Source organism: Saimiri boliviensis, chromosome 2 (genome assembly GCF_048565385.1).
Source record: "Saimiri boliviensis isolate mSaiBol1 chromosome 2, mSaiBol1.pri, whole genome shotgun sequence".
NCBI lineage: Eukaryota > Metazoa > Chordata > Mammalia > Primates > Cebidae > Saimiri > Saimiri boliviensis.
In genome coordinates, this window is record NC_133450.1 from 70451166 (window position 1) to 70478484 (window position 27319).

The 27319-nt window shown below is 42.9% G+C and overlaps 1 protein-coding gene and 1 long non-coding RNA gene across 2 annotated transcripts in view; both read right to left on the reverse strand.

The window, feature by feature from the left end:
* Positions 1–27319, reverse strand: part of LOC141582669 (uncharacterized) — a 530026-nt gene that overhangs the window by 126934 nt on the left and 375773 nt on the right. The window lies entirely within an intron of this gene.
* TCL1A (TCL1 family AKT coactivator A) lies at positions 7274–9906 on the reverse strand. Its single transcript, XM_074392581.1, has 3 exons — positions 9766–9906; positions 7735–7899; positions 7274–7321 (listed from the first exon to the last, which is right to left on the reverse strand). The coding sequence occupies exons 1-3, from the start codon at positions 9904–9906 to the stop codon at positions 7274–7276; spliced, it is 354 nt and encodes a 117-aa protein (XP_074248682.1).

The following is a 27319-nucleotide window of genomic DNA, read 5'->3' on the forward strand; positions in this document are numbered from 1 at the left end:
AATTTACGTGGCCCGACATATTTATTTTTATTATTTTTATTATTTTATTAATTTTAATTTTTATTATGTATTATTTATTTAGTTTTACTACTGATTGACTGATTGATTGATTGAGACAGGGTCTCGCTCTTTTGCCCAGGCTAGTGGTATGATCTTGGCTCACTGTAACCTCCACCTCCCAGGCTCAAGCAATTCTCCCACTTCAGCCTCCTGAGTAGCTGGGATTAGAGGTGTGTGCCACCATGCCTGGCTAATTTTTGTATTTTAAGTAGAGATGGGGTTTCATCATGTTGGCCAGGCTGGTCTCGAACTCCTGACTTCAAATGATCCACCTGCCTTGACCTCCCAAAGTGCTGAGATTACAGGTATGAGCCACCACACCCAGCCTTTTCACCTATTCATTTATTTATTTTAGAGATGAGGTCTCAACATTTTGCCTAGGCTTTGAAAGGCAGAGGCAGAAGGATCACTTGAGTCCAAGAGTTCAAAACTAGCTTCAGTCACATGGTGAAACCCTGTGTCTAATAATATTTTTAAGTTAAAAAATAAAATTTATAGTGTTAAAAACTTATATATAATACCAATATCAGACAAAGACATCACAAGAGAAAAGTACAGACTAATACTTCTTATGAACACAGATATAAAAACCCGTAACAAAATATTAGCAAACCAAATCCAGCAACATATAAAAAAGATTATATACTAAGACCAAGTAGAATTCATCTCAGAAATGCAAAGTGGTTCAACATACAAAAAAAAGTAAGTGTAATAAACTATATCAATAAAATAAAGGCCAAAAACCAACATTCCAATAGATGGTCATCTCAACAGATGCAGAAAAAGCATTTGACAAAATTTAACATCTCTGGGTGATAAAAACACTCAATAAACTGGGAATGGAAGGGAACTTCTTCAACATGATAAAGGACATTTATGAAGAAGCCATAGCTAATATCAGACTTAAGGGTGAAAGATGAAGCTTTCCCCCTAAGATCAGGACCAAGGCAAGGATGTCCACTCTCTTTCTTTCTTTCTTTTTTTGAGATGGAGTCTTGCTCTGTCACCCAGGCTGGAGTACAGAGGCACAATCTTGGCTCACTGCAACCTCTACCTCCTGGGTTCAAGAGATTGTCCTACCTCAGCCTCCTGAGTAGCTAGGATTACAGGCTCCCACCACTACACCCAGCTAATTTTTGTAGAGATGGGAGTTTCACCATGTTGGCTAGGCTGGTCTTGAACTCATGACCTCAGGTGATCTGCCTACCTCGGCCTCCCAGAATGCTGGAATTAGAGGCGTAAGCCACCATGCCCAGCCCGCTCTCACTATTTCTACTCAACACAGTTCTGGAGGTTCTAGCCAGGGTAATTAGGCAAGAAGACAAAAGAAAAATCATCCAGATTGAAACAGAGTAAGTAAAATAAGTATCACATCATACTTTTGAGGATGGACGTTATCAAAAAAACCAGACAACAACAAATGCTGGTAAGGACGTGGCAAACCCTTGTGCACAGTTGGTAGGAACGTAAAATGTTTAACTGTTACAGAAAACAGTATGAAGGATCTTCAAAAAATTAAAAATAGAACTACCATATGGCTCAGCAATCCAACCTGTGGGTATTCATCCAAAAGAATTAGGAAACAGAATCTTGAATTGATATTGCCTGCCCACATTCATTGCAGCACCATCCGTAATAGCAAAGAGGTAGAAACCACCTCCTGTCACTGATGGATGAGGAAATCGTGGTGTATACATACAATGAAACTTTATGCAGTCTTAGAAAAGAAGGAAATCCAGCCATATGGATGAGCCTTGAGGGCATCTCAGTAAGTGAAAGAAATCAGCCACAGAAGGACAGATACTGTGTGATTCCTACTAATATGAGGAAGCTAAAGTTGGAAAACTCATAGAAACAGAGAGAAGAGTAGTGGTTTTCTTTTTCATGCAAGAGGAAAAAGTTCTAGAGATCTACCGTACAACAATGTTCATATAATTAACAGTACTGCAGCGCACACTTGAAAGTCTGTTATGAGGGCAGATTTCACGTTAGGTTTTTTTGTTTGCTTTTTTTTGTTGTTTGTTTGAGACAGGGTCTTACTCTGTTACCCAGGCTGGAGTGCAGTGGCACAAACAGGGCTCTTCGCAGCCTTGACTTCCCAGGCTCAAGCAATCCTCCCCTGTCAGCTCCACAAATAGCTGGCACTACAGGTATATACCACCATACCAGGCTAATTAGATGGTTTTTTTTTTTAGCATAATAAAAAAAGATTAAACTTAGGAATCAATTTAACAAGAGAAATGTAAAACCTATACTCTGAAAACTGCAACATGTTATTCAAAGAAATTAAAGAAAATATAAATAAATATATATGGAATAAAATATGTAGAGGGAGGCTGGGCACAATGGCTCATGCCTGTAATCCCAGCACTTTGGGAGGCCGAGGCAAGCAGATCACCTGAGGTCAGGAGTTCAAGACCAGCCTGATCAACATGATGAAACCCTGTCTCTACTAAAAATCCAAAAATTAGCCAGGTGTGGTTGCAGAAGCCTGTAGGCCCAGCTACTTGGGAGGCTGAGGTGGGACAATCGCCTGAACCTGGGAGGCAGAGGTTGCAGTGAGCCAAGATCACGCCATTGCGCTCCAGCCTGGGCAACAAGAACAAAACTCCATCTCAGAAAAAAAGTATGTAAGGGAGCCGGGTGCGGTGGCTCAAGCCTGTAATCCCAGCACTTTGGGAGGCTGAGGCGGGTGGATCACGAGGTCAAGAGATCGAGACCATCCTGGTCAACATGATGAAACCCCGTCTCTACTAAAAATACAAAAAATTAGCTGGGCATGGTGGCACGTGCCTGTAATCCCAGCTACTCAGGAGGCTGAGGCAGGAGAATTGCCTGAACCCAGGAGGTGGTGGTTGCGGTGAGCCGAGATCACACCATTGCACTCCAGTCTGGGGTAACAAGAGCAAAACTCTGTCTCAAAAAAAAAAAAAGTATGTAAGGGAAAAATTATGAAGTATTTAAAATACATTGGCAAAACAACTTTGTGTAGGGAAAAATTTAAAAAAGATTAGCATAACGTAGATCAGCTGCTGGCACTGCCCTGTCGGATGCTGGCACCTGCGTCTGTGCCTTCTAGATTCCTCAGGCATCTAGGATTGGGCCCTCTGTTCTGCCCCATCAGGTGGTCACTTTCCACAAACCCTTTCTTGGAGCATGCATGCCCAGGCTCCATTATTTCCTACTTGGAACACTCTCAGCACCTCACTTTTCCAATTTTCCTTACAACAAGGCTAACAGCGGGGCTGGCTCTCCTCAACACCCCTCCTCTCCTGCCACACCAGCAGGGCTCTGCCCCATCACAGCACTGACACTGCCTGGCAAGGTCCCCATCGCTCTCCATGTACCAACTCCAATGGCCACATCCCTTCCTTCTCTCTACTCAGTCTCTCAACAGTGAGTTCCTCAGCTGCCCACATCCTCCTTAAAACACGTTCTTCTCTTGGTTTCAAAGACATCTCCATCGCGGAGCATTGGTGACTTGCACCTGCAATCTCAGCTACTTGGGAGGGAGGCTGAGGCAGGAGGATCACTTGAGCTTGAGACTCTGAGATCAGCCTGGGCAACATGGCAAGACCCTGTCTCAAAACAAAAAATAATAAATAAATAAAACAAAGAGACCACCATCTCTCCGTAAGTGATCTCAGTCAAGCCCCTGGCTTTAATTATCATTTTAAAGACTCTTCAACGTATTGTTCTGGACCTGAGCTGAGTTCTAGATCCATATTCAATCAAGAGTATCAGCAATTCAACTGGGGTATCCTAAGTAACTCATGTGTAACACACTAACACAGAACTCCTGAGATACCCCCGCCTTGGCCAAACCTATGCCTCCCTCATCCTGATAAATAGGATGTCTAACCATTCCAGCCAGAACTTTAGAGTCAGTCTTGTGGAAAACTGAGATTCTGCATTGCATTTAGTTAATTTATTAGGGCCATTTATTCTTACAAAACAGTATTTCTTTTAGTGAGAAGTACTCCTTTTGCTATGTTTGTAATTTCCACAGCAAATTGAATCTTCACAGTGTTTGCCATTACCTCTTCCTTAGAACCTAGCTCCCTCTTTTTCTTTTCTTTTTTTTTTTTTTTTGAGACGGAGTTTCGCTCTTGTTACCCAGGCTGGAGTGCAATGGCGCGATCTCGGCTCACCGCAACCTCCGCCTCCTGGGTTCAAGCAATTCTCCTGCCTCAGCCTCCTGAGTAGCTGGGATTACAGGCACGCGCCACCATGCCCAGCTAATTTTTTGTATTTTTAGTAGAGACGGGGTTTCACCGTGTTGACCCGGATGGTCTCGATCTCTTGACCTCGTGATCCACCCGCCTCGGCCTCTCAAAGTGCTGGGATTACAGGCTTGAGCCACCGCGCCCGGCCAGCTCCCTCTTTTTCAAGGCTCATTCATTTTTTTTTTTGAGATGGAGTCTGTCCCTGTTGCCCAGGCTAGAGTGCAGTGGTGCAATCTCCAATCACTGTAACCTCTGCCTCCCAGGGGTTCAAGTGATTCTCTTGCCTTAGCTTCCAGAGTAGCTGGATTACAGGCGCCCACCACCAGTCCTAGCTAACTTTTTGTGGTTGTAGTAGAGATGGGGTTTCAGTATGTTGACCAGGCTGGTCTTGAACTGATGACCTCGTAATCCACCCACCTTGGCCTCCCAAAGTGCTGGCCAGGCATGAGCCACAGTGCCTGGCCTCAAGGCTCAATCTTAAATGCCACCTCCTCAGACAAGAATTTCCTTACCAGCAGTTCGAACTCCCTACCCTGTTACTTTGTTCTATTTTCTTCTGGGATTTTGCAACGTTTTATCTTTTTCCAGAACTAAGGCTGCAGGAGAGTAGGGCCTTTGCCTTGTCCCTGCTGCATCCCAGCTCCTGGCGCTGTTCATGGTGATGGTCAAATATTTGGTAAACAAAAGAATCTTGCATACGAGCTTTCCTCTTTCTGGGTCTCCATGTTCCGATTCCTAAAATGAGGCGGCTGCCTGACCTCCTATGGTCCCACTACTCTGACTCTCCATGTTTTGGCCCTGCTGAGAGGCATCTGTACAGTAATTGCTCCCAAGACCAAACTCCTAGGCTGCCATGCACTGTGCTGGGTGACGGGGTTACAAAAAGAGACACACACCCCAGCACGCTGGGCGCCAGTGCTGCTTCTCTGTCTAGTGCTGGTTAAGAAATCTGGGTTCAGAGACTATAAAGTGGGAGAAACAGTGTTTTCCTTACACAATTCTCTTAAAGCACTTGAGTTACATGTCCCACTGAATCCTCAGAAGGACTCCCTAAGTTCATCTCTGTGATGAGAGCTGTGGACTAGAGACACAAGTGGGAGGGCCAGGATTCTACCCGGGACGGATTCCATTCTCCGGAAGGCATCCCCCGGTGATATCCGAGGTCCAGCTACCCTCTAGGGAGTGGCAGTGGGTTTTGAGAAGGGAGTAAGAGCACACGGCCCAGGGCTGGCTCTGCTGTGACTGCAGGTCAGGGGACATGGGGAAGGGAGTCTGCCTGGGGCCTGAGTGGTCAGGGACAGTTTCAGGCAGGAGGGGCTCCTGCTGGGATTGAGAGCAGAAAGGATAGAAGTATCCGGGCAAGGACAGAGCCTGGTGACTGCCTGGGTGAGGAGGAGTAGAGCTGGCTGGGGCCGAGGGCACATGGGAGTGAGGAGGATGAGGAGGGCAGGACCACATGGCGGCAGATTGGAAGGGCTCTAGAATACCAGGAATTGTTGACAACGTTTTTGAGGTGGCTTACTCCAGTGGTTCTCAACGTATGCCTCCAAGAATGCCGGGGTTTTAAGCGTTGGATTACATGGACAAAAAATACTGTAGTTCCTTATCTCCAAAGTAAAAGAAGTAAATCCATGAATATTTATTTGTTTGGTGGCTACCTAGTCTCACTTCTCTCCACCAGAATCTAAGCCAAGGATAGACGCTGATTTGGCACAAAGTTAGAGAAATCATCTTGCATTTAATCAATCAATCATTACAAAAAGTATTCATACCACATCCAGGTGTGTGGTCATCTATAAAAGTGGGGAAACCCAACGTCTATCCCTTTCCCAGGTAGGCAGCCAAGGGTTCTAGGGGTTCGTCCACAGGGCTCACCAGCCTGGCCTGATGCTGCGTCCCAGGCTGTGGACCATTGATCCAAAGGCTTCTGAGTCCTGAGCACAGATCTGGGCTCTTCCAGGCCTTTCCTTGAGCTGCCCCTGAACCCGTGTTGGCAGGCACGGTTTGCAGATGTGTTTGTGTGCCGGGGCAGCCCAACGTGAGACCACTGGCCCAGAGTCTCAGAGGCCCTGCTCAGGTGAATCGGCTGTGTTCTCAGAAGTTAGGGAGCTGAGTGGTTGTACGACATGAAGCACTAGTGCCGTGAGGGACAGAAGGGACAGACAGAGGCCAAAGGCCATCGGCCGGCTGAGAAAAGCCAAGGCACAGGTATACTGGGCACCTGAAGGAAGCTCTACCAACTGGAGTCCTCCCTGGCAGGAGTGGTAGTGCTGATGGGAGCAGGGTGAGCCGCAGGCAGGTCCAGCAGGCCCTGGGTAGAGCTCATCCTCTGTCTGTTCCTTCCCAGACCCCAGCATGGCGGAGGAGAAGACACCGGCATAGGAAACGAAGGTGAATAGAAACACGAATATCCCCACTATGGACTGGCCAGGTGCAGGCCCTGGGGTGAAAGGAGACGGGTGCTGCAAGACCTGGGAAAGGACAAGAGAAGACAGAGTCAAGGCTGAAGGAAAGGACCAGGCAGGGGTGAGGGGCAGTGCCGCAGGAGCAAGTCTGAGTGGGAAGCCTGGTGGTCAGTGATGGCCCAGAGGCTTTCTGTCTGAGCCAAGGCAAATTCTGAACAGGACAGAGGGCTTATGGTCAGAAGACCACTGCCTCAAAATGCAGTAACACCATCTAATATCTGGCTCGGTTGATGTAAGAAAGCAACTGACAATGAAAGCGCTGGCCAAAACTTGTGAAGCACTGTACAGATGCGTGCAGCTGTGCTAAAGGGGCCGTATGCATCTGTGAAGCCCCTGGGTCCCAAAGTGGTATAGGAGAGACATGAGTGCCTCTAGGAAGCCTCTCCCATCCCGGGACCCTCAGAAGGCAACAGTTGGGGAGGGGTTAGCACTGCCCTTGCGGAGAAGGGGTGGTCTTTCCTTCTGATACAGCCACCGTGGACTAAGAGGGGTCAGGCCCCAGTGGAACTCACCATGCCACACTCAGTCATCTGGCAGCTGCTCGAGAAACAGGTTCTCCAGGCCTTCAATCTGAGAGGCAGAGAGAGAGAGGGCACTGATGAGCAGAGCCCTTCTCCCCCTCCACTCCTCACTCCTGTGCCTTCCCTAGCTGGGAATAACAGGTGGGAACCCGAGTGTGAGGATTTCTGGGGCTCTTGGAGACTGCCCTCCTCCCTGTAGCCTTCAGCCTGTGACTGCCCACCAAAGGGGGCTTCCTGCAGCCAGGCTGGGGGCTGGTGGGGAGTATCGGCAGGGTTCTGTTAGAGACCTCAGAGGATCCATCTTCTCTCTGTTAAAATCCTTTAGAAATCCACAGTTGTACATTTCCCCCATTTTTTAATGCTTTTGGCACTGGGATGGAGGGAAGATAAACCACTGAGGCCAGGCACTGAGGAGGGGAAACCCAAGATCGCCCGATAGATCCCTGGGAGAAACACACTTACCCTGACGTGGTACACTATGCGCCAGAAGCTGGAGTCTGAGGATCGGTATCGTCTATTAGGGTAGAGCTGCCACATGAGAGGCAGCGGGCTTGGGCCTATCTGGGTGGGGGTCATAGGCTTCCCCAGGATGGTGACTTCCTGACGAAAGAGCACCCGTAATTTATCCTCCTTCTGAAGAGAAGAAAAGGACAGGGCATACCTTCAGGCTTCGCTTGCCCGGGCTCCTCCAGGCACAGAAAACCGGAGTCCTTCCTGCCAGCCACCCACCCAGCTGGGGAGGGGTCCAAGTGTGAAATGCTGGTCATCGCTGTCCCCTGAAGTTCACTTCCTTAGGCCATGCATGATCCTCACAGGGACTCTGGCTGGGCCAGAACCACCAGCATGCACACGTGTCTAGCCACCTAGAAAGGGCCATGAAAGGCACACTTTTTTCTGCCGAGTTGCAGTGACTCACACTTGTAATCCCAGTGCTTTGGAAGGCTGAGGCAGGAGGATCGCTTGAGGCCAGGAGTTTGAGACTAGCCTGGGTGACAGAGCAAGATCCTGTCTCTACCAAAAAAATAAATAAATAAATAAATAAAAAAGACGAAAGAAAAAAGGAGAAAAAGAATACCAGCTCTTTCAAGTGTGTGAGGCAAACCCTGCCCCACAGTTTGCTAGTGGGTTACTTTTTGTGTGGCATTTATCACGATTATGTGAAAAACTGTCTAGTTCATGATTTTGGTGTCACGTTGAAGAAGAGATTTCTCAACCAGACATTTTAAAAAAGAAATTCACTGAATCTTCAAATTATTTTTTCAAATTTTGACTTAAGTAAGCATTTGACATGGTTTTTAAAGAAAAATGTATGTTTAAAAAATTTAGGCTGGGCGCAGTGGCTCACGCCTGTAATCCAGCACTTTGGGAGGCCGAGGCGGGTGGATCACGAAGTCAAGAGATCGAGACCATCCTGGTCAACATAGTGAAACCTCGTCTCTACTAAAAATACAAAAAAAAAAAAAAAAAAAAAAATTAGCTGGGCATGGTGGCGTGTGCCTGTAATCCCAGCTACTCAGGAGGCTGAGGCAGGAGAATTGCCTGAACCCAGGAGGCGGAGGTTGTGGTGAGCCGAGATCGCGCCACTGCACTCCAGCCTGGGTAACAAGAGCGAAACTCCGTCTCAAAAAAAAAAAAAAAAAAAATTGAATGCCAATAGAAGTGCACGTTTTGGGGGTTTAAGAGCCTAGAATTCCAGCCCCATGACCTACTAGCAGTCCCACCTTGGGCAAGTGTACATTTTTGTGCTTCAGTTTCCCATCTGTAGAGACACAGTCAACACTCAGTAACTCTTGTTTGCTACTGTGTTACATACATGTTCTAATATATTTTTAAGTCTGTATACTTTCTTCAGTGTATGTTTGGAAAGAGTTTGAATATTTTTTGACTCTTTCATTGAGTAAATCCAAATACTTGTAAAAGAGTTATATTTCTTTCATAAAAACTTAATATGAACTAAAGACACATCTTAAGGTATCACATAGGAAACAAAGCCGATACGGATTCAATACCGGCGCGTATACTACGGTATTCCTCGTTAAATTTGTTCTTCTTAATAAAGCGCAGAGGAAATAGGAAATACCTCACACTCCAGGGCTGTTAATGGTTGCCATGACCCTAAGCCGTTGAGGGTTCTTTTTAAAATACAGATTTCTGGGACCCACCTAAGATGATTCCGATGTTTGGCCATATGAATGAGTCACTTACTTTAGAGATACCCATTTTAAGGATTAGGACCCCGAGCCCAGAAACGTCCTGCTTTAGTCACCATTACAGTCACACTCACAGGCACGGGGTCCCATCCTTTGGTCGACATTCCTTAGTGGTTTTCCCACCCTTCTTCCCGGCCTGGTGAACCCCTGTCCATCCTCCAGAGCCCGGTTCAAAGTGGCTTCATCTGTGGGGAGCCTCCCCGCCCCACAGTGGGTGCCCCTCTAGGCCTCGCCCGTCCTGGGGCCTCCCAAGCTCCCGGGGCTGCCCCTGCCGCCCCACCACCCGCTCCAAAGTGGGCTGTACCTCCATGACTAAGGGCAGCCAGGTGCGCCGGTGCTCATCCAAATACACGAACTTCTGCCAGATCCACAGGCGGTCCGGGTGGTCGGTGAGTGAGTCCCTGCGTAACTGCTCCTCGACCATGGCTCCCTCGGACCCTCCGAGAAGCAAGAGCCAGAGCCTCTGCAGGTCGCTCGCGGGTCCCCGGGATGCTGGGGCCACGCTTTATAGCAAGGCAGTTTGCGGTCGCCACCCAGCGGCGGGGCGGGAGGACGGCCTGGGGGCGGGGCTCTGGGGCGGGACCACGACCCTGGCGCCGGGCGTCAGGCAGGATGGGGCGGGGCTCGTGGGGGTCGTGGTGGGAAGTGGGGGTCCCACGCAGGCGCTGCGTCCCGGCCTGACTTGCTCCCTGGAACGGTGGCAGCGCCTGGGAACGCAGACCTGGCCCCAGCAGGCCCGCCGCGACCCCGACCGCCGTCCTCCGCTGCTGGAGAGGCACCTGGCGTGACGGTGGCCCTTTCTTCTTCTGGGGGGCCCCGCCGCTCCCCTCCGCTGCCGGACCCGGACTCTGGGCCTCCGCTGGGAACTCACAGTCGACACCAGGATGCCCAGAGCTGGGACCCCTTCCACATTTTCTGGGAGCAGAAGAGACCCGCGCGGGCCTGAGCTAGGCCTGGGCTTTCCAAGCTTCGGTGGATCGCTCCCAGCCTGGGCCTTGGAGCGTCAGAGTACATTTCTTGGCAAAGTGCAACTCTTGACGCTCCCCCTTCGTCTTCCATACACAAAGCGTGCGTTTTCCATGGCTCGGTGATGCTATGGACATCTAATAGGTATTACAAAATGTGGCGGAGAAACATGGGTATTTCCCTTTGAGCTTTGAATTTACTAGTGAAAGCATGGTTCAAAATGAATACTTAAAAAGAAACCCCTCCTTCCACCCTAAGATCAGTGGATTTGAAAAGTTCCTGGTTTATATGATCAAAACCATCTCTGTAAATTAGAAGCAATAAGGAAAGCAATTTCACTTTATTTTGCTGTAACACATGCCCACTGAGGCAATTAAGAAAGTCAGCACAATGAGAAACATGTGAAGCCAGCTCCAGCCTGGTTCAAACATCACCACGGGATGGAGTTCCACGCCTCACCTTCTAGCTCTTTCCCCTCTCTCTGGCTAGGCATTAATAAAATAATTTGTGATTCTTTGAAATGTCACAAAAGTGGATATTAAGAGATCTGATGAGGACACCTGATTCACCTGACAGCTGGGTATATGCCTCTTTGCCTGTCCAGACAACCTAATTCCCAAGAAGGGGCTCAGGTGGCCTAAGGTAGTCGAGATATAAGGGGATTTACCAGGAACACAAAATAGAAGAGAAAAGCAGAGGGAAGTTGGGGGTGGAGTGAGGGTCCCTGAGCCCAGCAAACCTTTTTTCCACTGTAGCCCTTTGTGGTGTTCATATTTAATATGCAAACTTACAGGTTTCAGGCTGATTTTCCTGTGAATGGCTCTTGACTTCAGACCCAGATAGCCACAGAACAAGATGAAAACGTCGCTAACAAGCTCTGTTGGGGAGGTCTCATCCCAGGCCAGAGCTTTGAGGTAAGAAATAACAAGTCCAGTTTAAATAGTGCTGCTGAGATGGACTTTTGTGGCCAGGGAAGGGATCTCCAGGAGCCAATGTGGCCACTGACCCAGCCCCATCAGTGGCTCTAGGACCTAGAAGGCTACAAACAATGGAGCAAGAATCAGATCCTCGTGTCCGGGAAAGCAGAATGTTCTGGGAATAGAATTTCTGTTTCCTTCTTTTGTAAAAACTATTCAATTTTGCATGAGGGCCTCTTAATATTGAGCAAGAATATATATCATTATTGTGTGGGATTTTAAAAATTATTTGAGAAAGGGTTCCAAGAAACGAAAATGAAATAAAATGACTATGGAGTTCACTGGGCAACTTATAGAGCCCTTAAGCTTTTTTTTTGGTGCACATTCCGCAAAAGGGGAAGCAGTCGCTACTGCATAGTCTCAGAGCTGTCTCTCGGCTTCTGTGGCATGTTATCTGCCCTGTCGAAGGGCTATAAAGGCCACCAGCCTAGCTTTCAAATTGTTTCCTTTCTGAGTCTTAATAGTCTGTTATTTCCCTGAGGATAAGCAAATGGACGTTTCACACAGAAAGCTACAGGAAGCAATCATTTTGACAGAATCCTTAACGGATGCGTTCATGTCCTGACTTAGATCTAGTTTTGCCTTTGCCATGATCACCTGTGAACTTGGCAAATCCTTCGCCAACTTGGCCTCAGTGCCATACTTTTGTAAGGAATGGGGCGAACTACATGTGCTGTAAGCCCGTTTCTAACTCAGTAGTCCCCAGTCCTCCCATAACATTGCCTAGTGGGAGGAGGGAACAGTTAAGAAAAGAGATGAACAAAGGCTGTGATGTTAGTTCAGGAAAGCCTATAGTTTCTGGTACGGTGGCTCTGGATCAAGGACCCCAGTGGAATTCTTGGAAGCCATTCTTCTTGTTTGGATTCCAAAGAAGGGGTTGAGGGGTAATCAAGACCATCAGGATGACCTTGACTCCCAGTGTGGTCCCTGAACCAGCTACAGTAGTATCATCTGGAGCTCATCAGAATGGCAGAATCTGGAGCCTCCCCCTGAGACCTACTGAGTTAGACTCTGTATTGGAACGAGACCCCCAGGTGATTCATGGGCATGGTACATTTTGGGCTATGGGGTGAGGGTCAGGAGGGAGAGATAGGGGGGTGTCTGATTCTTCCCACCAGTGCCTTCTAGATTTCTCCAACTATGACACAGGACTTACATTGGTGTTTATGTATCATTTAGTTCTAGGCTGTCTTATTTTCTGTCAAAATCACCTCTAATATATAGAGTATTTTCCCCTTTAAAAAAAAATCCTGGTAACCAAGGTCATCCTAATCAACCTGGGATCCTTGATTGTCAATGATTGTAGCAAGCTGGAAAGAGCCTACTTAGAGGCTACTCAGGTGTTTAGGCCTCTGGGCCCTATGATGACTGATCCTAAGCCACTAAGAATCACCTGGGAAGCTATAATACAATACCTGCACCCGCTCCAAACCAATTAGATCAGAAGCTCTGAGACTGAGGCTTGAGAAAAGTAGGTGATTCTAATATATAGCCAGAATTGAGTACAATTTCTCTAAGATCTGAGTGACTGTTTTTGATGTGTGCACAGATTTATAAATCTAAATAACTATGAACATGTCAAAGCTATTCTTTCTACCATCAGTTCTCCTTGTAAACTTCATCCCAGCTGCGTTTTTACTACTCTCCCTTTGCCTTGCTTGGCTGCTTCCAATCGTTTGTGGTCAGGGATCCACAGCACTAAGCTTACAGGAATTATAAGGGTATGAGATCTTGCTAATGTGTATAATACAATCTGTGATATGTAGCTGTTAAGGCATCTATGCCTGGAGTGTTTTTTTTTTTTTTTTTTTTTTTTTTTTATTCCTAAGTCTGGACTATGGTTTAAATAATTAAGGCTACTGATCAAGTGAGTTCAAGGTAAAAAAAAGATGCTGTAGCTTTTACTCATAAGGGATGAAATGGTATTTCTAAATTAATGGGGAATCTGGGGCAAGGATATTTCAAGTAGAAATTAGGGACTGACCCTACTCTGCCCACTGCACTATCATCTCTCTCTTTAAACTTAACAGTTTTAAGAAACTTAAAGCTTTGCCAACTTTAAGTTGGTATGGAGATTTTCTTTGCAGATTCTAATTTGGTGGGGTTGAGATGATTCTCAAGATTCTGCATTTGTAACATATTCATATCTTCGGAGGTGAGGCAGATACTAATGGTCTAGACATCACCTCTGGGAACCAAGCTCCTGTACCACCCCCATGCTACCCTTGATACCCACACAAAACACAAATGAGAAACACAACTCATAACCCCTACTCAAAATGCACCAAATACTGATTCTGCCGAGCTAGAAAGCGAGCAACATGTGATAGAATTGCGCTGGTCACTTTGAGCTCCAACTGTGGCTCCCATCTGCCAGAGGCAAGTTAAAGTTGACCTACATTTGTATTGGAAACATTTCCCAATCCTGGGATTACTCTACATCTTGGGCGTTACAGTCCTACTGATGCTGTGGTGTCTACGGCTTTGTTTTTCTGTTTTGTTCAAAAATGCTTTGGCTATTCAGATCTGTGATTCCATATGAATTTTAAGATTATTTTTTCTATTAATATAAAAATGTCGTTGGAATTTTGGTAGGGATTGCATTGAATATGTAGGTTGCTTTGAGTAGTATGAACATTTTAATAATTTTATTTCCTTTAATCTAGCTTTCATTGTTCCATTTATTTGTGTCTTGTTCAGTTTCTTTCATGGGTATTTTGTAGTTTTCAGTGTTCAGATCTTTCACTTTGTTACATTGATTCCTAAGTATTTTTTTATTTTCTGTAGCTATTTGAATGAGATTTTTAAAATTTCGTTTTCACATAGTTCATGGTTAGTGTATAGAAATGTTACTGATTTTTGTATGTTGATTTTTATATCCTGTAATTTTACTGAATTCATTTATCAGTTTTAACAGCATTTGGATGGAATCTTTAGGAGTTTCCTATACATACAAGATCATGTCCTCTACAAACACAGACAATTTAAGTTTTTCCTTTTCATTTGGATGTCTTTTCTTTCTTTCTTTCTTTTACCTGTTGCTCTGACTGGGATTTCTGACTAGGGTTTCCAGTTCTCTATTGATTAGAAGTGGGAGTGGCCTATTCTTCCCTTGTTCCTGATCTTAGAGAAAAAGCCTTAAAGTTTTCACCATTCAGTATGACGTTGGCTGTGAGCTTGTCAAATATGACCTTCATTGTATTGAGGTACATTCCTTCTAGACCTAATTTGTTGAGTGTTTTTACCATGAAAGGACATTCAATTTTGTCAAATGTGTTTTCTTTATCTATCGAGATGATCATATGGTTTTTGTCCTTTATTCTGTTAATGTGATATGTTACTTATATTGGTTTGTGTATATTGAACCATCCTTGTATCCCTGGGATAAACATCATTTGATAATGATGAATGATCCCCTTTTGATGTGCTGTTTAGTTCAGTTTGCTAGTATTTTGTTGAGGACTTTTACATTTATATTTATCAGAGATATTGGCCTGTAATATATTTTTTTTCTTGCAGTGTCCTTGTCTGACTTTAGTATCAAGGTAATTCTGGCCTTATACGATACATTTGGAAATATTCCTTCCTCTGCAATATTTTGGAGCACTTAGGAAGGGTTGGTATTAGTTCTTTAAATGTTTGACAGATTTCAGCAGTGAAGCATCAGGTGGAGGGCCTTTCATTAATGGGAGACTTTTTGTTACTGATTCAATCTTCTCACTTGTTATTACTCTGTTCAGATTTTCTATTTCTCTATGATTCAGTCTTAGTAGGTTATATATGTCTAGGAGTTCAACTCTTTCTTCTAGTTTATCCAATTTGTTGGCACATCATTATTCATAGTAGGCTCTTATGAACCTTTGTATTTCTGTGGTCAGGTATCATTACAACATCAGTTGTAATGTTTCATCTTTCATTTCTGGTTTTGTTTATTTGGCTCTTCTCTTTTTTTAGTCTAGCTAAAGCTCTGTTGATTTTGTCTATCTTTTCAAAAAATCAGTTCCTAGTTTCTTTGATATGTTCTACTGTTATTCTAATACATTTTGTTTATTTCTGCCCTGATCTTTATTATTTCCTTTCTTGTGCTAATTTGAACCTAATTTGTTCTTCTTTTTCTAGTTTGTGGAGGTATGATGTTCGATTGTTAATTTAAGATTCTTCTTCTTTTTTGATGTAGGCATTTATTGCTGTAAATGTTCATCTTAGAACTGCTTTTGCTGTATCTCATATGCTTTGGTATGTTGTGTTTCCACTGTCATTTGTTTTAAGATTGTTTTAAATTTTCCTTCTAATTTCTTCTTCAACCACAGGCTGTTTAGGAGCATGTTGTTTAATTTCCACATATTTGTACATTTTCAAAATTCCTCCTACTGACTCCTAATTTCACGCCATCGTGACTGGAAGAGATACTTGACGTGATTTCAGTTCTCTCAAGTTTGTTAACACTTTTTTTGTAGTCTAACATATTGTCTATCTTGCAGAAGGTTCTCTGTGCTCTTGAGAATACATTCTGCTTATATTGTATAGAATGTTCTGTGTATATCCATTAGGTCCATTTTGCCTAAAGTATAGCTTAAGTTCAATATTTATGTATTGATTTTCTGTCTGGATGATGTGTCCATTGTTGAAACAGGAGATATTAAGTTCCCTTACTATTATTGTATTGCAGTCTATCTCTTCAGGTCTATTAGTATTTGCATTATATATGTAGGTGCTCTGATGTTGGGGATATGTATATTTGTAATTATTTTATCTTCTTTAGGAATTGACTCCTTTATCATTATATAATGACCTTTGTCTTTTTTACAATTTTTAACAGTCTGTTTTTTTATGGAGTCAATGTTCTGCTGAATTAAAGTCTATTTTATCTGATGTAAATATAGTTATCTCTGCTCTCTTTCGGTTTCTGTTTGCATGAAATATTTTTCTAACCCTCCACTTTCAATTTATGTGTATTCTTTTTTTTAAATTGTACTTTAAGTTCTGGGATACATGTGCAGAACATGCAGATTTTTTACATAGATATACATGTGCCATGGTGGTTGGCTGCATCCATCACCCCTTCAACTACATTAAGTATTTCTCTTAATTCTATCTGTCCCCTAGCATTCCACCCCCTTACAGTCCCCGGTATGTGATGTTCCCTTCCCTGTGTCCATGTGTTCTCATTGTTCAACTCCCACTTAAGAGTGAGAATATGCAGTAGTTTCCTATTGTGTCAGTTTGCTGAGAAGGATGGTTTCCAGCTTTATCCATGTCCCTGCAAAGGACATGAACTCATCCTTTTTTATGGCTGCATAGTATTCCATGGCATATATGTGCCACATTTTCTTTATCCAGTCTATCATTGGTGGGCAATTAGGTTGGTTCCAAGTCTTTGCTATTGTGAACAGTGCCACAATAAGCATGTGTGCATGTGTCTTTATAATAGAGTGATTTATAATTTTTGGAGTATATACCCAGTAATGGAATTGCTAGGTCAAATGGTATTTCTAGTTCTAGATCCTTGAGGAATCACCACATTGTCTTACACAATGGTTGAACTAATTTACACTCCCACCAGCAGTGTAAAAGTGTTTCTATTTCTCCAGCCCTCTCCAGCATCTGTTGTCTCCTGACTTTTTAATGATCGCCAGTCTAACTGGTGTGAGGTGGTATCTCAAAGTGGTTTTGATTTGCATTTCTCTAATAACCAGTGATGATGAGCTTTTTTTCATATGTTTGTTGGCTGCATAAATGTCTCCTTTTGACAAGTGTCTGTTCATATCCTTTGTCCACTTTTGGATGAGGTTGTTTGTTTTTTTCCTGTTAATTTGTTTAAGTTATTTATAGATTCTGGATATTAGCCCTTGGTCAGAGGGGTAGACAAAAATTTTCTCTTATTTTGTAGGTCACCTGTTCACTCCGATGATAGTTTCTTTTGCTGTGTAGAAGCTCTTTAATTAGATTCCATTTTCAATTTTGGCTTTTTTTGCCATTGCTTTTGGTATTTGAGTCTTGAAGTCTTTGTCTATGCCTATGTCCTGAATGGTATTGCCTAGGTTTTCCTCTAGGGTTTTTACAGTTTTAGGTCTAAACCATCTGGAGTTCATTTTTGTGTAAAGTGTAAGGAAGAGATCCAGTTTCAGCTTTCTGCATATGGCTAGCCAGTTTTCCCAACACCATTTATTAAATAGGGAATCCTTTCCCCATTGCTTGTTTTTTGTTAGGTTTGACAAAGATCAGATGATTGTAGGTGTGTGGCGTTATTTCTGAGGTTTCTGTTCTGTTCCATTGGTCTATATCTCTGTTTTGGTACCAGTAACGTGCAGTTTTGGTTACTGTAGCCTTGTAGTATAGTTTGAAGTCAGATAGGGTGATGCCTCTAGCTTTTTTTTTTTTTTTTCTTCTTCTTAGAATTGTCTTGGCTATGCAGGCTCCTTTACGGTTCCATATGAAACTTAAAGTGGTTGTTTCCCAGTTATCTGAAGAAGGTCAATGGTAGCTTGATGGGCATAGCATTGAATCTATAGATTACTTTGGGCAGTATGGCCATTTTCATGATATTGATTCTTCCTAACCATCAGCATGGAATGTTTTTCCATTTGCTTGTGTCCTCTCTTATTTCTTTGAGCAGTGGTTTGTATTTCTCCTTGAAGATGTCCTTCACATTCCTTGTAAGTTGTATTCCTAGGTATTTAATTCTCTTTGTAGCAGTTGTGAATGGGAATTCACTCATGATTTGGCTTTCTGTTTGTCTGTTATTGTTGATAGGAATGCTTGTGGTTTTTGCACATTGATTTTGTATCCTGAGACTTTGCTGAAGTTGCTTATTAGCTTACGGAGATTTTGGGCTGAGATGATGGGGTCTTCTAAACATATAATCATGTCATCTGCTAATAGAGACAATTTGACTTCCTCTTTACCTATTTGAATACCCTTTATTTCTTTCTCTTGCCTGATTGCCCTGGCCAGAAATTCCAATAATACGTTGAATAGGAGTGATGGGAGAAGGCATCATTGTCTTGTCCCAGTTTTCAAAGACAGTGCTTCCAGTTTTTGCCCATTCAGCATGATACTGGCTGTGGGTTTGTCATAAATAGCTCTTATTATTTTGAGATACATTCCATCAATACCTAGTTTATCGAAAGTCTTTAGCATGAAGGGTTGTTGAATTTTGTCAAAGGCCTTCTCTGCATCTATTGAGATAATCATGTGGTTTTTGCCTTTGGTTCTGTTTATGTGGTAGATTATGTTTATTGATTTGTGTATGTTGAACCAGCCTTGAATCCCACAATAAAGCCAATTTGATTGTGATGAATAAGCTTTTTGATGTGGTGTTGAATTCCGTTTGCCAGTATTGTATTGAGGATTTTTGCATTGATGTTCGTCATGGATATTGGCTTGAAATTTTCTTTTTTAGTTGTTTCTCTGCCAGGTTTTAGTATCAGGATGATGTTGGCCTCATAAAATTCGTTAGGAAGGATTTCCTCTTTTTGTATTTTTTGGAATAGTTTCCGAAGGAATGGTACCAGCTCCTCTTTGTACCTCTGGTAGAATTCAGGTGTAAAACCGTCTGGTCTTGGACCTTGTTTCGGTTGGTAGGCTATTAATTGCTGCCTCAATTTCAGATCTCGTTATTGGTCTATTCAGGGATTTGACTTCTTCCTGGTTTAGTCTTGGGTGGGTGTAAGTGTCCAGGAATTTATTCATTTCTCCAGATTTTCTGTTTTATTTATGTAGAGGTATTTATAGTATTCTCTGATGGTAGTTTGTATTTCTGCCAAATAGGATGGGTAGTGATATCATTTTAATCATTTTTTATTGCATCTATTTGATTCTTCTCTCTCTCTTTTTTTATTAGTCTGGCTAGCGGTCTATCTATTTTGTTGATGTTTTCAAAAAACCTGGATTGAAAGGTTTTTTTGTGTTTCTGTCTCCTTCAGTTCTGCTCTGATCTTAGTAATTTCCTGTCTTCTTCTGGCTTTTGAATTTGTTTGCTCTTAGGGTGTTGATCTTAGATCTTTCTTGCTTTCTCTTTTGGGCATTTAGTGCTATAAATTTCCCTCCACACACTGCTTTAAATGTTTCCCAGAGATTCTGGTACAGTGTGTCTTCATTCTCACTGGTTTCAAAGAACATCTTTATTTCTGCCTTCATTTCATTATTTACCCAGTAGTCACTCAGGAGCAAGTTGTTTAGTTTCCATGTAGTTGTGCTGTTTTGGGTGAATTTCTTAATCCTGAGTTCTAATTTGATTGCACAGTGGTCTGGGAGACTGTTTGTTATGATTTCCATTCTTTTTCATTTGCTGAGTAGTGTTTTACTTTCAATTATTTGGCCAATTTCAGAATAGGTGTGATGTAGTGCTTAGAAGAATGTATATTCTGTTGATTTCTGTAGGGAGAGTTCTGTAGATGTCTATTAGGTCTACTTAGTCCAGAGCTGAGTTCAAGTCGTGGGTATCCTTGTTAATTTTCTGTCTCGATCTGTCTAATATTGACAGTGGGGTGTTAATCTCTCCCACTATTATTATGTGGGAGTCTTAAGTCTCTTTGTAGGTCTCTAAGAATTTGTGTTATGAATCTGGGTGCTTCTGCATTAGGTGCATATATATTTAGGATAGTTAGCTCTTCTTGTTGCATTGATCCCTTTACCATTATGTAATGCTGTTCTTTGTCTCTCTTGATCTTAGATGGTTTAAAGTCTGTTTTATCAGACACTAGGGTTGCAATCCCTGCCTTTTTTTTCTTTCCCTTTGCTTGGTAAATATTCCTCCATCCCTTTATTTCGAGTCCATGTGTGTCTTTGCTCGTGAGTTGGGTCTCCTGAATACAGCACACCAATGGGTCTTAACTCTTTATCCAGTTTGCCAGTCTGTGTCTTTTAATTGGGGCATTTAGTCCCTTTACATTTAAGGTTAATATTGTTATGTGTTAATTTGATCCTGTGATTTTGATTCTAGCTGGTCATTTTGCTAGTTAATTGATGCAGTTTCTTCCTAGCATCAATGGTCTTTACAATTTTGTATATTTTGCAATGGCTGGTACTGGTGGTTTCTTTCCATGTTCAGTGCTTCCTTCAGGAGCTCTTATAGGGCAGGCCTGGTGGTGACAAAATCTCTCAGCATTTACTTGTCCATAAAGGATTTTATTTCTCCTTCATTCATGAAGCTTAGTTTGGCTGGATATGAAATTCTGGGTTGAAAATTCTTTTCTTTAAAAATGTTGTCCGTTGACCCCCACTCTCTTCTGGCTTGTAGGGTTTCTGCTGACAGATCTGCTGTTAGTCTTATGGGCTTCCCTTTGTGGGTAACCCAACCTTTCTCTCTGGCTGCCCTTAGCATTTTTTCCTCCATTTTAACCTTGGTGAATCTGATGATTATGTGTTTTGGGGCTCTTCTTGAGGAGTATCTTTGTGATGTTCTCTGTATTTCCTGAATTTGAATGTTGACCTGCCTTGCTAGGTTGGGAAGGTTCTCCTGGATGATATCCTGAAGAGTGTTTTCCAACTTGGTTCTATTCTCCTCTTCACTTTCAGATATACCGATCACATGTAGATTTGGTCTTTTCACGTAATCCCATATGTCTTGGAGGCTTTGTTCATTGCTTGTCATCCTTTTTTCTCTAATCTTGTCATGTTGCATATTGCCTTATGCTGAATTCTGCACATTTGTTAAGATCAGTCCCTTCAAGACTTTATGGGCTAGTTTCGATGTGGAAATACCTTCTACTAGTTGGAGGTGTGAAGACATTTCCTGGATGCTGTGTCGGAGTTCTGACACCAGAGAGGGTGCCACTGTTGTGTGGTCTCTGTGAAGCTCTGTCAGCTCAGGCGTTGATGTTGCTGAAGATTATAAGGACCCTCAGCGGCCAACATTGTCGATGTCTGCAGCGGTGATGAAGATTGTCAGGGTTTCACTGGTGATAGCTGCTAAGATCTTCCCACCTTCTTTTTCTCCAGCTGAGGAAGTTGTGGATGAAGAGTTCTCTTTTGGTGTTGGGTCCAGCTCTTGGGCCCATTGCATGGGTAGTGACATCAGTATTGATGAATGGTACCCTGGGGTAGCCATAGAGCTGAGATCTGAAGCCTGGGCATGTGTGAAGGGACTGAGGTTCTGGAGTCTGGTGGTGCCTGGACGAAGTCACTCTACTGCTCCATTGGTGACAATATATAAGGTGTGAGTGCTTGTGAAGTGTCAGAGAGCTACAAATGGGAGCACAGACATGGTCAGAGTTACAGTGGCTCCAGGGTCAGGGGAGGACCTAGTTCTCTATGGCAGCTGAGCTGGTGCCTGGAGCATGGGCATGTACATGTGCAGAGAGGCCTTGGTTCTCGGCTCTGGGGTGTAAGCTTGTTCTATGGCTATGTCTCTGGTGTCTGTGGGTGCAGTGCAGCCACAGAGCCTGGTGTCTGGAGTGTGGGCACTCATGGGGCAGCTGTGGCTCATGTGTCAGGGTCATACCCAAGAGGGAAGGTGGTGGCTCTTGTCTTGAAGCCACCCAACACCATCTGTTTCTTGGGTGGGAAAAAACCCTACCCAAGGGTTTTTTTCTCTTTTGGTTTTTGCAGTGGTGATGGCTGTGATTAACCTCAGGGGCAGGAGATGCTGGTGTATCCTGAGACGTGGGCTGCTGGCGATAGGGTGGCTTCTATCACATGGTTGATGCCAGTAGCCTCTGCCTTTCTTCTTTGTTTTTAACCATTTTCTGGCATCTCAATTCTGCCAGTCTCACAGACAATCCTTTCTGTGTGGGTATTCTCTGTTACTTTTTGTTTGTTTTGTTTTTGTTTTTTTCTCTACTGTGTTGCTGCATATTCTTTAATGGGCCCTTGAGCCCTCCTAGGGCTACTCTGGTTTGCGGACAACTGTCAGTATTTGTTTTGTTGGGGGATGAAGGCTGGTTTCTCCTACTCCACTATCTCAGATGGCATCGCTCTACACTCACTTCTTATATCTATTTCTCCTTCTTAGATTCACTTCTTGATGGAGTAATTCCTCTAAGAGCCCTTATACATAAGGCCTTCATGTGGTTAACTTTCTAAAAATGTGTCATCCAGTAGGTGGCCACTGTCCACGTGTGACTATTGAACATGTGAAGTGTGGCCAGTCTATACTGACTATAGACTATATGTGTGAAATGCACCCTGGATTTCAAAAAGATGTAATACATGTATACACACACACACACAGACACACACAATGTAGTGTTGCTCATGTTCCCATATATGCTACCTTTCTTCATTTTGCTTATACGTTTTGCTTTTAATCTTTGTCAACAAAAAACTCATGAATTTCTTAGGATTCTGTGTGATATGCAAGCAGATGGGCTCTGAGCAGAGCCTGAGAGGCTCCCATAAGAGCAGAGACATGAGCTGTAATATGTAGACATTAAATCATCTAAAAGCTGCACAGAGAGCTTTTCAGTGACTGTCGAGTCCTGGAAACTCTCCTGGACAATCAGGGCTGCTGTTCAAGTGCACTCTGGACAGAGATGATGTTACAGAGCCTCTCCATAAAGGAGGACATTATTCTTACATTTAATAAAGAAATTGGAATTAGGAAAGTTGGAGGGGAACTTGGATGGAGGTGGGAAGCAGGAATTCAGCACTCAGGTATACCTCAGCAGGAGGCATGCTGTGACCTGGGTACACAGGCCTGAGGATGGGAAGATGCTGAGATCAGGCCAGGGTGTCTCCAGGTGGGTGAGGTCACAGGGTAGTGCACTGAGCAGATGAGTAAATATAGCCCTGTGTAAATTACTCAGTGATGAAGTGGAGCTAGGGAGGATTAACCAGGATTACACCGTATTTATAAACATGGGGTTTAAGCTTATTATTATTAAGAAATATAACTGAGAGGGTATCATGGAAGATTGATTCACTAACTTTGGCAAAGTGGAACAAAAATTGTAACAGTATTTATTATTATGATTTTTTTTGTATCACTGGTAAATGGGTAAATGAGGGTGTTACATGTAAGTCAGATTGCAGCCTGAAGTTCAAAGCTAGGGTGGATTTTGCTTCAGCCCCAAGTGAGTTTCTCATTTCCGTATGAAACCTTGTCAGCCTAGCTGTTACTGTCCGTATTTCTAACTACATTTTGGTCACAACCACTTAACCAGTCTCTAATAAGTTCCAAACTTTCCCTTATCTTCCTGTCTTCTTCTGAGCCCTCCAGACTCTTTCAATTTCTGCCTTTTACCCAGCTCTAAAGGCACTTTCACATTTTCAGGTATTTTTATGGCAACACCCTACTCCTCAGTATTAAATGAGGTACTGGTAAATGAGGGTGTTACATGTAAGTCAGAGATTGCAGCCTGAAGTTCAAAGCTAAGCATCAGTGGGCAAAATTTTCTTTATATGCAAATAAATGACTTCTTTATATAGGGAGATGGTCCAAAACTCTGAAAGTTAAGAACTACTTCATGTGGTTTATTTTTATAATAATTGAAGTTTTTTTTCTCCATTTATGACAACTTAAAAATATAACTGGCAGTAGGGGGTGGGGCAGAGAATTCTCCCTTTAGAGGACATCACATCTATCCTTGAGTTCATAAAGGGAGTAGACTAAATGTAAATAAATCTTCTTTTCTGGGCTCTATCACGTCAAGTTATTATACCATGTAATGACTGGGAAATGTTCACAAGGAGTCTGAATACATTGCCTGATCAGGCTGCTCACACCTTAAGAGTTAAAGTCTGTGCTCCCTCAACTCCTCTATTTCTTAGCTCCATTTGCTTTGCAAAACATTTATCTACTTTCTTTTCTCATTCTGTTAGCCATCACTTTCTGGTGTCTCCTAATCTGCTATCTAATTTTATATGATCTTATCTGAGTGAGAGGCTAGGGATGGCAAAGGCTGGATAACACCCATTTTTCCTAAAGCTTAGTGGCCTCACTAAAATCTTTTTCATTTCTTAGTTTGTATTTGTGCAAAAAAGCTGACCACTGGATTAGTCTGGGCATTGCTATATTGTGTTAAAATTGAGCAGAACAGTTGTGGCAATAACCTCTGGAGATTAGAATATATTGCTAGAAAATCAAGCCAAAGAGTTGCTGTTTCCCCGCCGCCCCCCCCCCCATTTTAATTTCCAAACCTCTATTGCTGGCTTTATCTCTTCCCTGGCCTCTGAGTGCCACTGGAGAAGGTCATAGCATCTTTCTGATTTTCTGCATTCATCATGTCTAATCCCAGTTCAGCCCACTCAGCAGTCTTGATGATTTATTTCATTACTCACACTGAAGATTTCAGACTTATGCTTTTTCTAACTCCCTATTGGAATGTAAGCTCCATAAGGGCAAAGCTTTTGTTTTGTTTTATTGAATCCTACATAACCAGGAGAGACCTTGTCACACAGGGGGTACTTAAGAAATACTTGAATGAATGAACTAATGTCCAGAAAAAAACCGTATACTGGGAAATGACAGAAGCTCATTGGACTGCCCAGAGTGGGGTGGGGGGTAGTACAAGGAGTCACTAAACTCTGCCTTAAATTCTTCCCTAATAACATTGGTGCATTGGGTTTCCTGAGATTAAAAACTTTTTTTCATTAAATAAAGTAAAATCCCACAGAACAATCACTTCCCAAAGTCCCTACCTCCTCATATTGTTATGTTGGTGATTAGGTTTTTAGCAATATGAATTTTGAGAAGACAAACAGAACATCATAGCACCTATTGAAAGATGCTTCACATCATTATTCATTAGGGAAAATGCAAATTATAACCCCAAAAGATACTACTCTTTATACCTCCCCACTAGAATAGCCGCAATTGTTTATATTTTTTGACACACGGTATTGTTCTGTTGCCTAGGCTGGAGTGGGGTAGGGCAGAGAATTCTCCCTCTAGAGGACATCACATCTATCCTTGGGTGTGATCATGGCTCACTGCAGCTTCAACCTTCTAGACTCAAGCAATCCTCCCACCTCAGCTTTCTAAGTAGCTAGGACCACAGATGTGTGATGCCACGCCCAGCTAATTTTTTTATTTTTCATAGAGATGGAGTCTCCCTGTGTTGCCCAGGCTGACCTTGAACTCCTGGGCTCAGGCAATCCCCTGCCTTAGCCTCCCAAAGTGCTGGGATGACAGGTTTGAGCCACCACACCAGTACCACAATTTAAAGAAGTGAATGGTATAGAACAGCTGAAATGTGTTTCTGCTACACGTACATCCAGCAGTGGAATTGCTGGCTAATAGATCTTGCTGTATTAGATTCTCCAAGTGGTTTTCCAAAGAGGTTGCCCTAATTAGCACGACCTCTTTGGAAAACTATTTTGAGAATCTAATAAAGCAAGACATGTCAGCCAGCAATTCCACTTCTGGGTGTACATATAGCAGAAATTCATATCTCCATCCACCAAAAGATAGATACCAGAATGTTCACATCATCATTATTCATAATGACCTCCAATTGGAGAAGCTCAAATATTTGGTTGACACCAGAATGAATAAAAGGTCATTTATTTGTACAATGAAATTCTACAGAACAACAAAAATGAGCAATTCTGCTTCACTCAACAGCATGAGCGATCCTCACAAATAAAATGTTCAGTAGCTAGCCAGGCGCAGTGGCTCATGCCTGTAATCCCAGCCCTTTGGGAGGCTGAGGTGGGAAGATCACGAGGTCAAAAGACTGAGACTATCCTGGCCAACATGGTGAAACTCCATCTCTACTAAAAATACAAAAATTAGCTGGGTGTGGTGATGCACACATGTAGTCCCAGCTACTTGGGAAGCTGAGGCAGGAGAATTGCTTGAACCTGGGAGGTGGAGGTTGCAGTGAGCCAAGATTGTGCCACTGCACTCCAGCCTGGTGATGGAGTGAGACTCCATCTCAAAAAAAAAAAAAAAAAAAAGTTCAGTTAAAGACACCCAACACACAATAATAAATATTATGTGATTTTATGTATATGAAATTCAAAACGGCAAGCATTTGGGGGGAAGTGGTATCTACTGGCAGAAGAAATAAGAGTGCTTGGTTGAGTACTAGAAATGTTTTCTCTCTTGGGCTTAGTGATGGTTGCAAGAGCATATGAATATGTAAAAATTTATTGAACTGTATTCTTAAGATTTGTGCATGTTAGTATGTGAAGTTATACCTCAATAAGAAGTTTAAAAAATGGAAAACAAAAATTTTAAATGGAAAATGTATCAACATAATTTACCACAATAATGATAGTAGATTAAGAAACTAAGGAAAGTCCAATGAACCTTTCTATAGATGCAGAAAATGTATTTTGTAAATTACAGATATTTTGAGAGATGATATATATGACAGTATGAACTAGAAATACACAGGAATTTATTTTAATTGATAACATCTATCTAAAGCCTGTTTACAGCAGATATTGTACTTAATGGGAACTTCGAGACACATTATTTCTAAATTTGTGTCTTAGAAATTTGGGGTTAGAAGCAATGAAATAAGTGTTGCCAGATGTAAGATCAACATTCAAAAATCAGTCATATTTATTTATATTAGCAATAACCAACAAGGAAAAAGTAATAGAAAATAAAATACCATTTATAATGAAAACAAATCTAGTGACTATCAAGGAATTACTCTGTCAAAGAATGTATAAGATCTGGCCAGGTGTGGTGGCTCACACCTGTAATCCCAGCACTTTGGGAAGCTGAGGTGAGTGGATCACTTGAGGTCAAGACCAACCTGGCCAACATGGAGAAACCCCGTCTCTACTAAAAATACAAACATTAGCTGGGTGTGGTGGCACGTGCTTGTAATCCCAGCTACTGGAGAGGCTAAGACAGGAGAATCACTTGAACCTGGGAGGCAGAAGTTGAAGTGAGCTGAGATCTCACCACTGCACTCCAGCCTGGGTGACAAAAGTGAGAGTCCATTTGTGAAATGATATAAGAGGAATCCCAAGTAAATGGAGAGACACCACTAT

What these genes read in the sequence shown, in the direction of transcription:
- TCL1A (XM_074392581.1), bottom strand. Translation starts at nt 9,906, where the DNA reads ATGGTCGAGGAGCAGTTACGCAGGGACTCACTCACCGACCACCCGGAC. An exon ending in TACAGCCCACTTTGGAGCGG is followed by an intron (nt 7,900 to 9,765) that starts GTGGTGGGGCGG and finishes CTTCAGAAGGAG; the next exon opens with GATAAATTACGGGTGCTCTT. An exon ending in GCATAGTGTACCACGTCAGG is followed by an intron (nt 7,322 to 7,734) that starts GTAAGTGTGTTT and finishes TCTGCCTCTCAG; the next exon opens with ATTGAAGGCCTGGAGAACCT.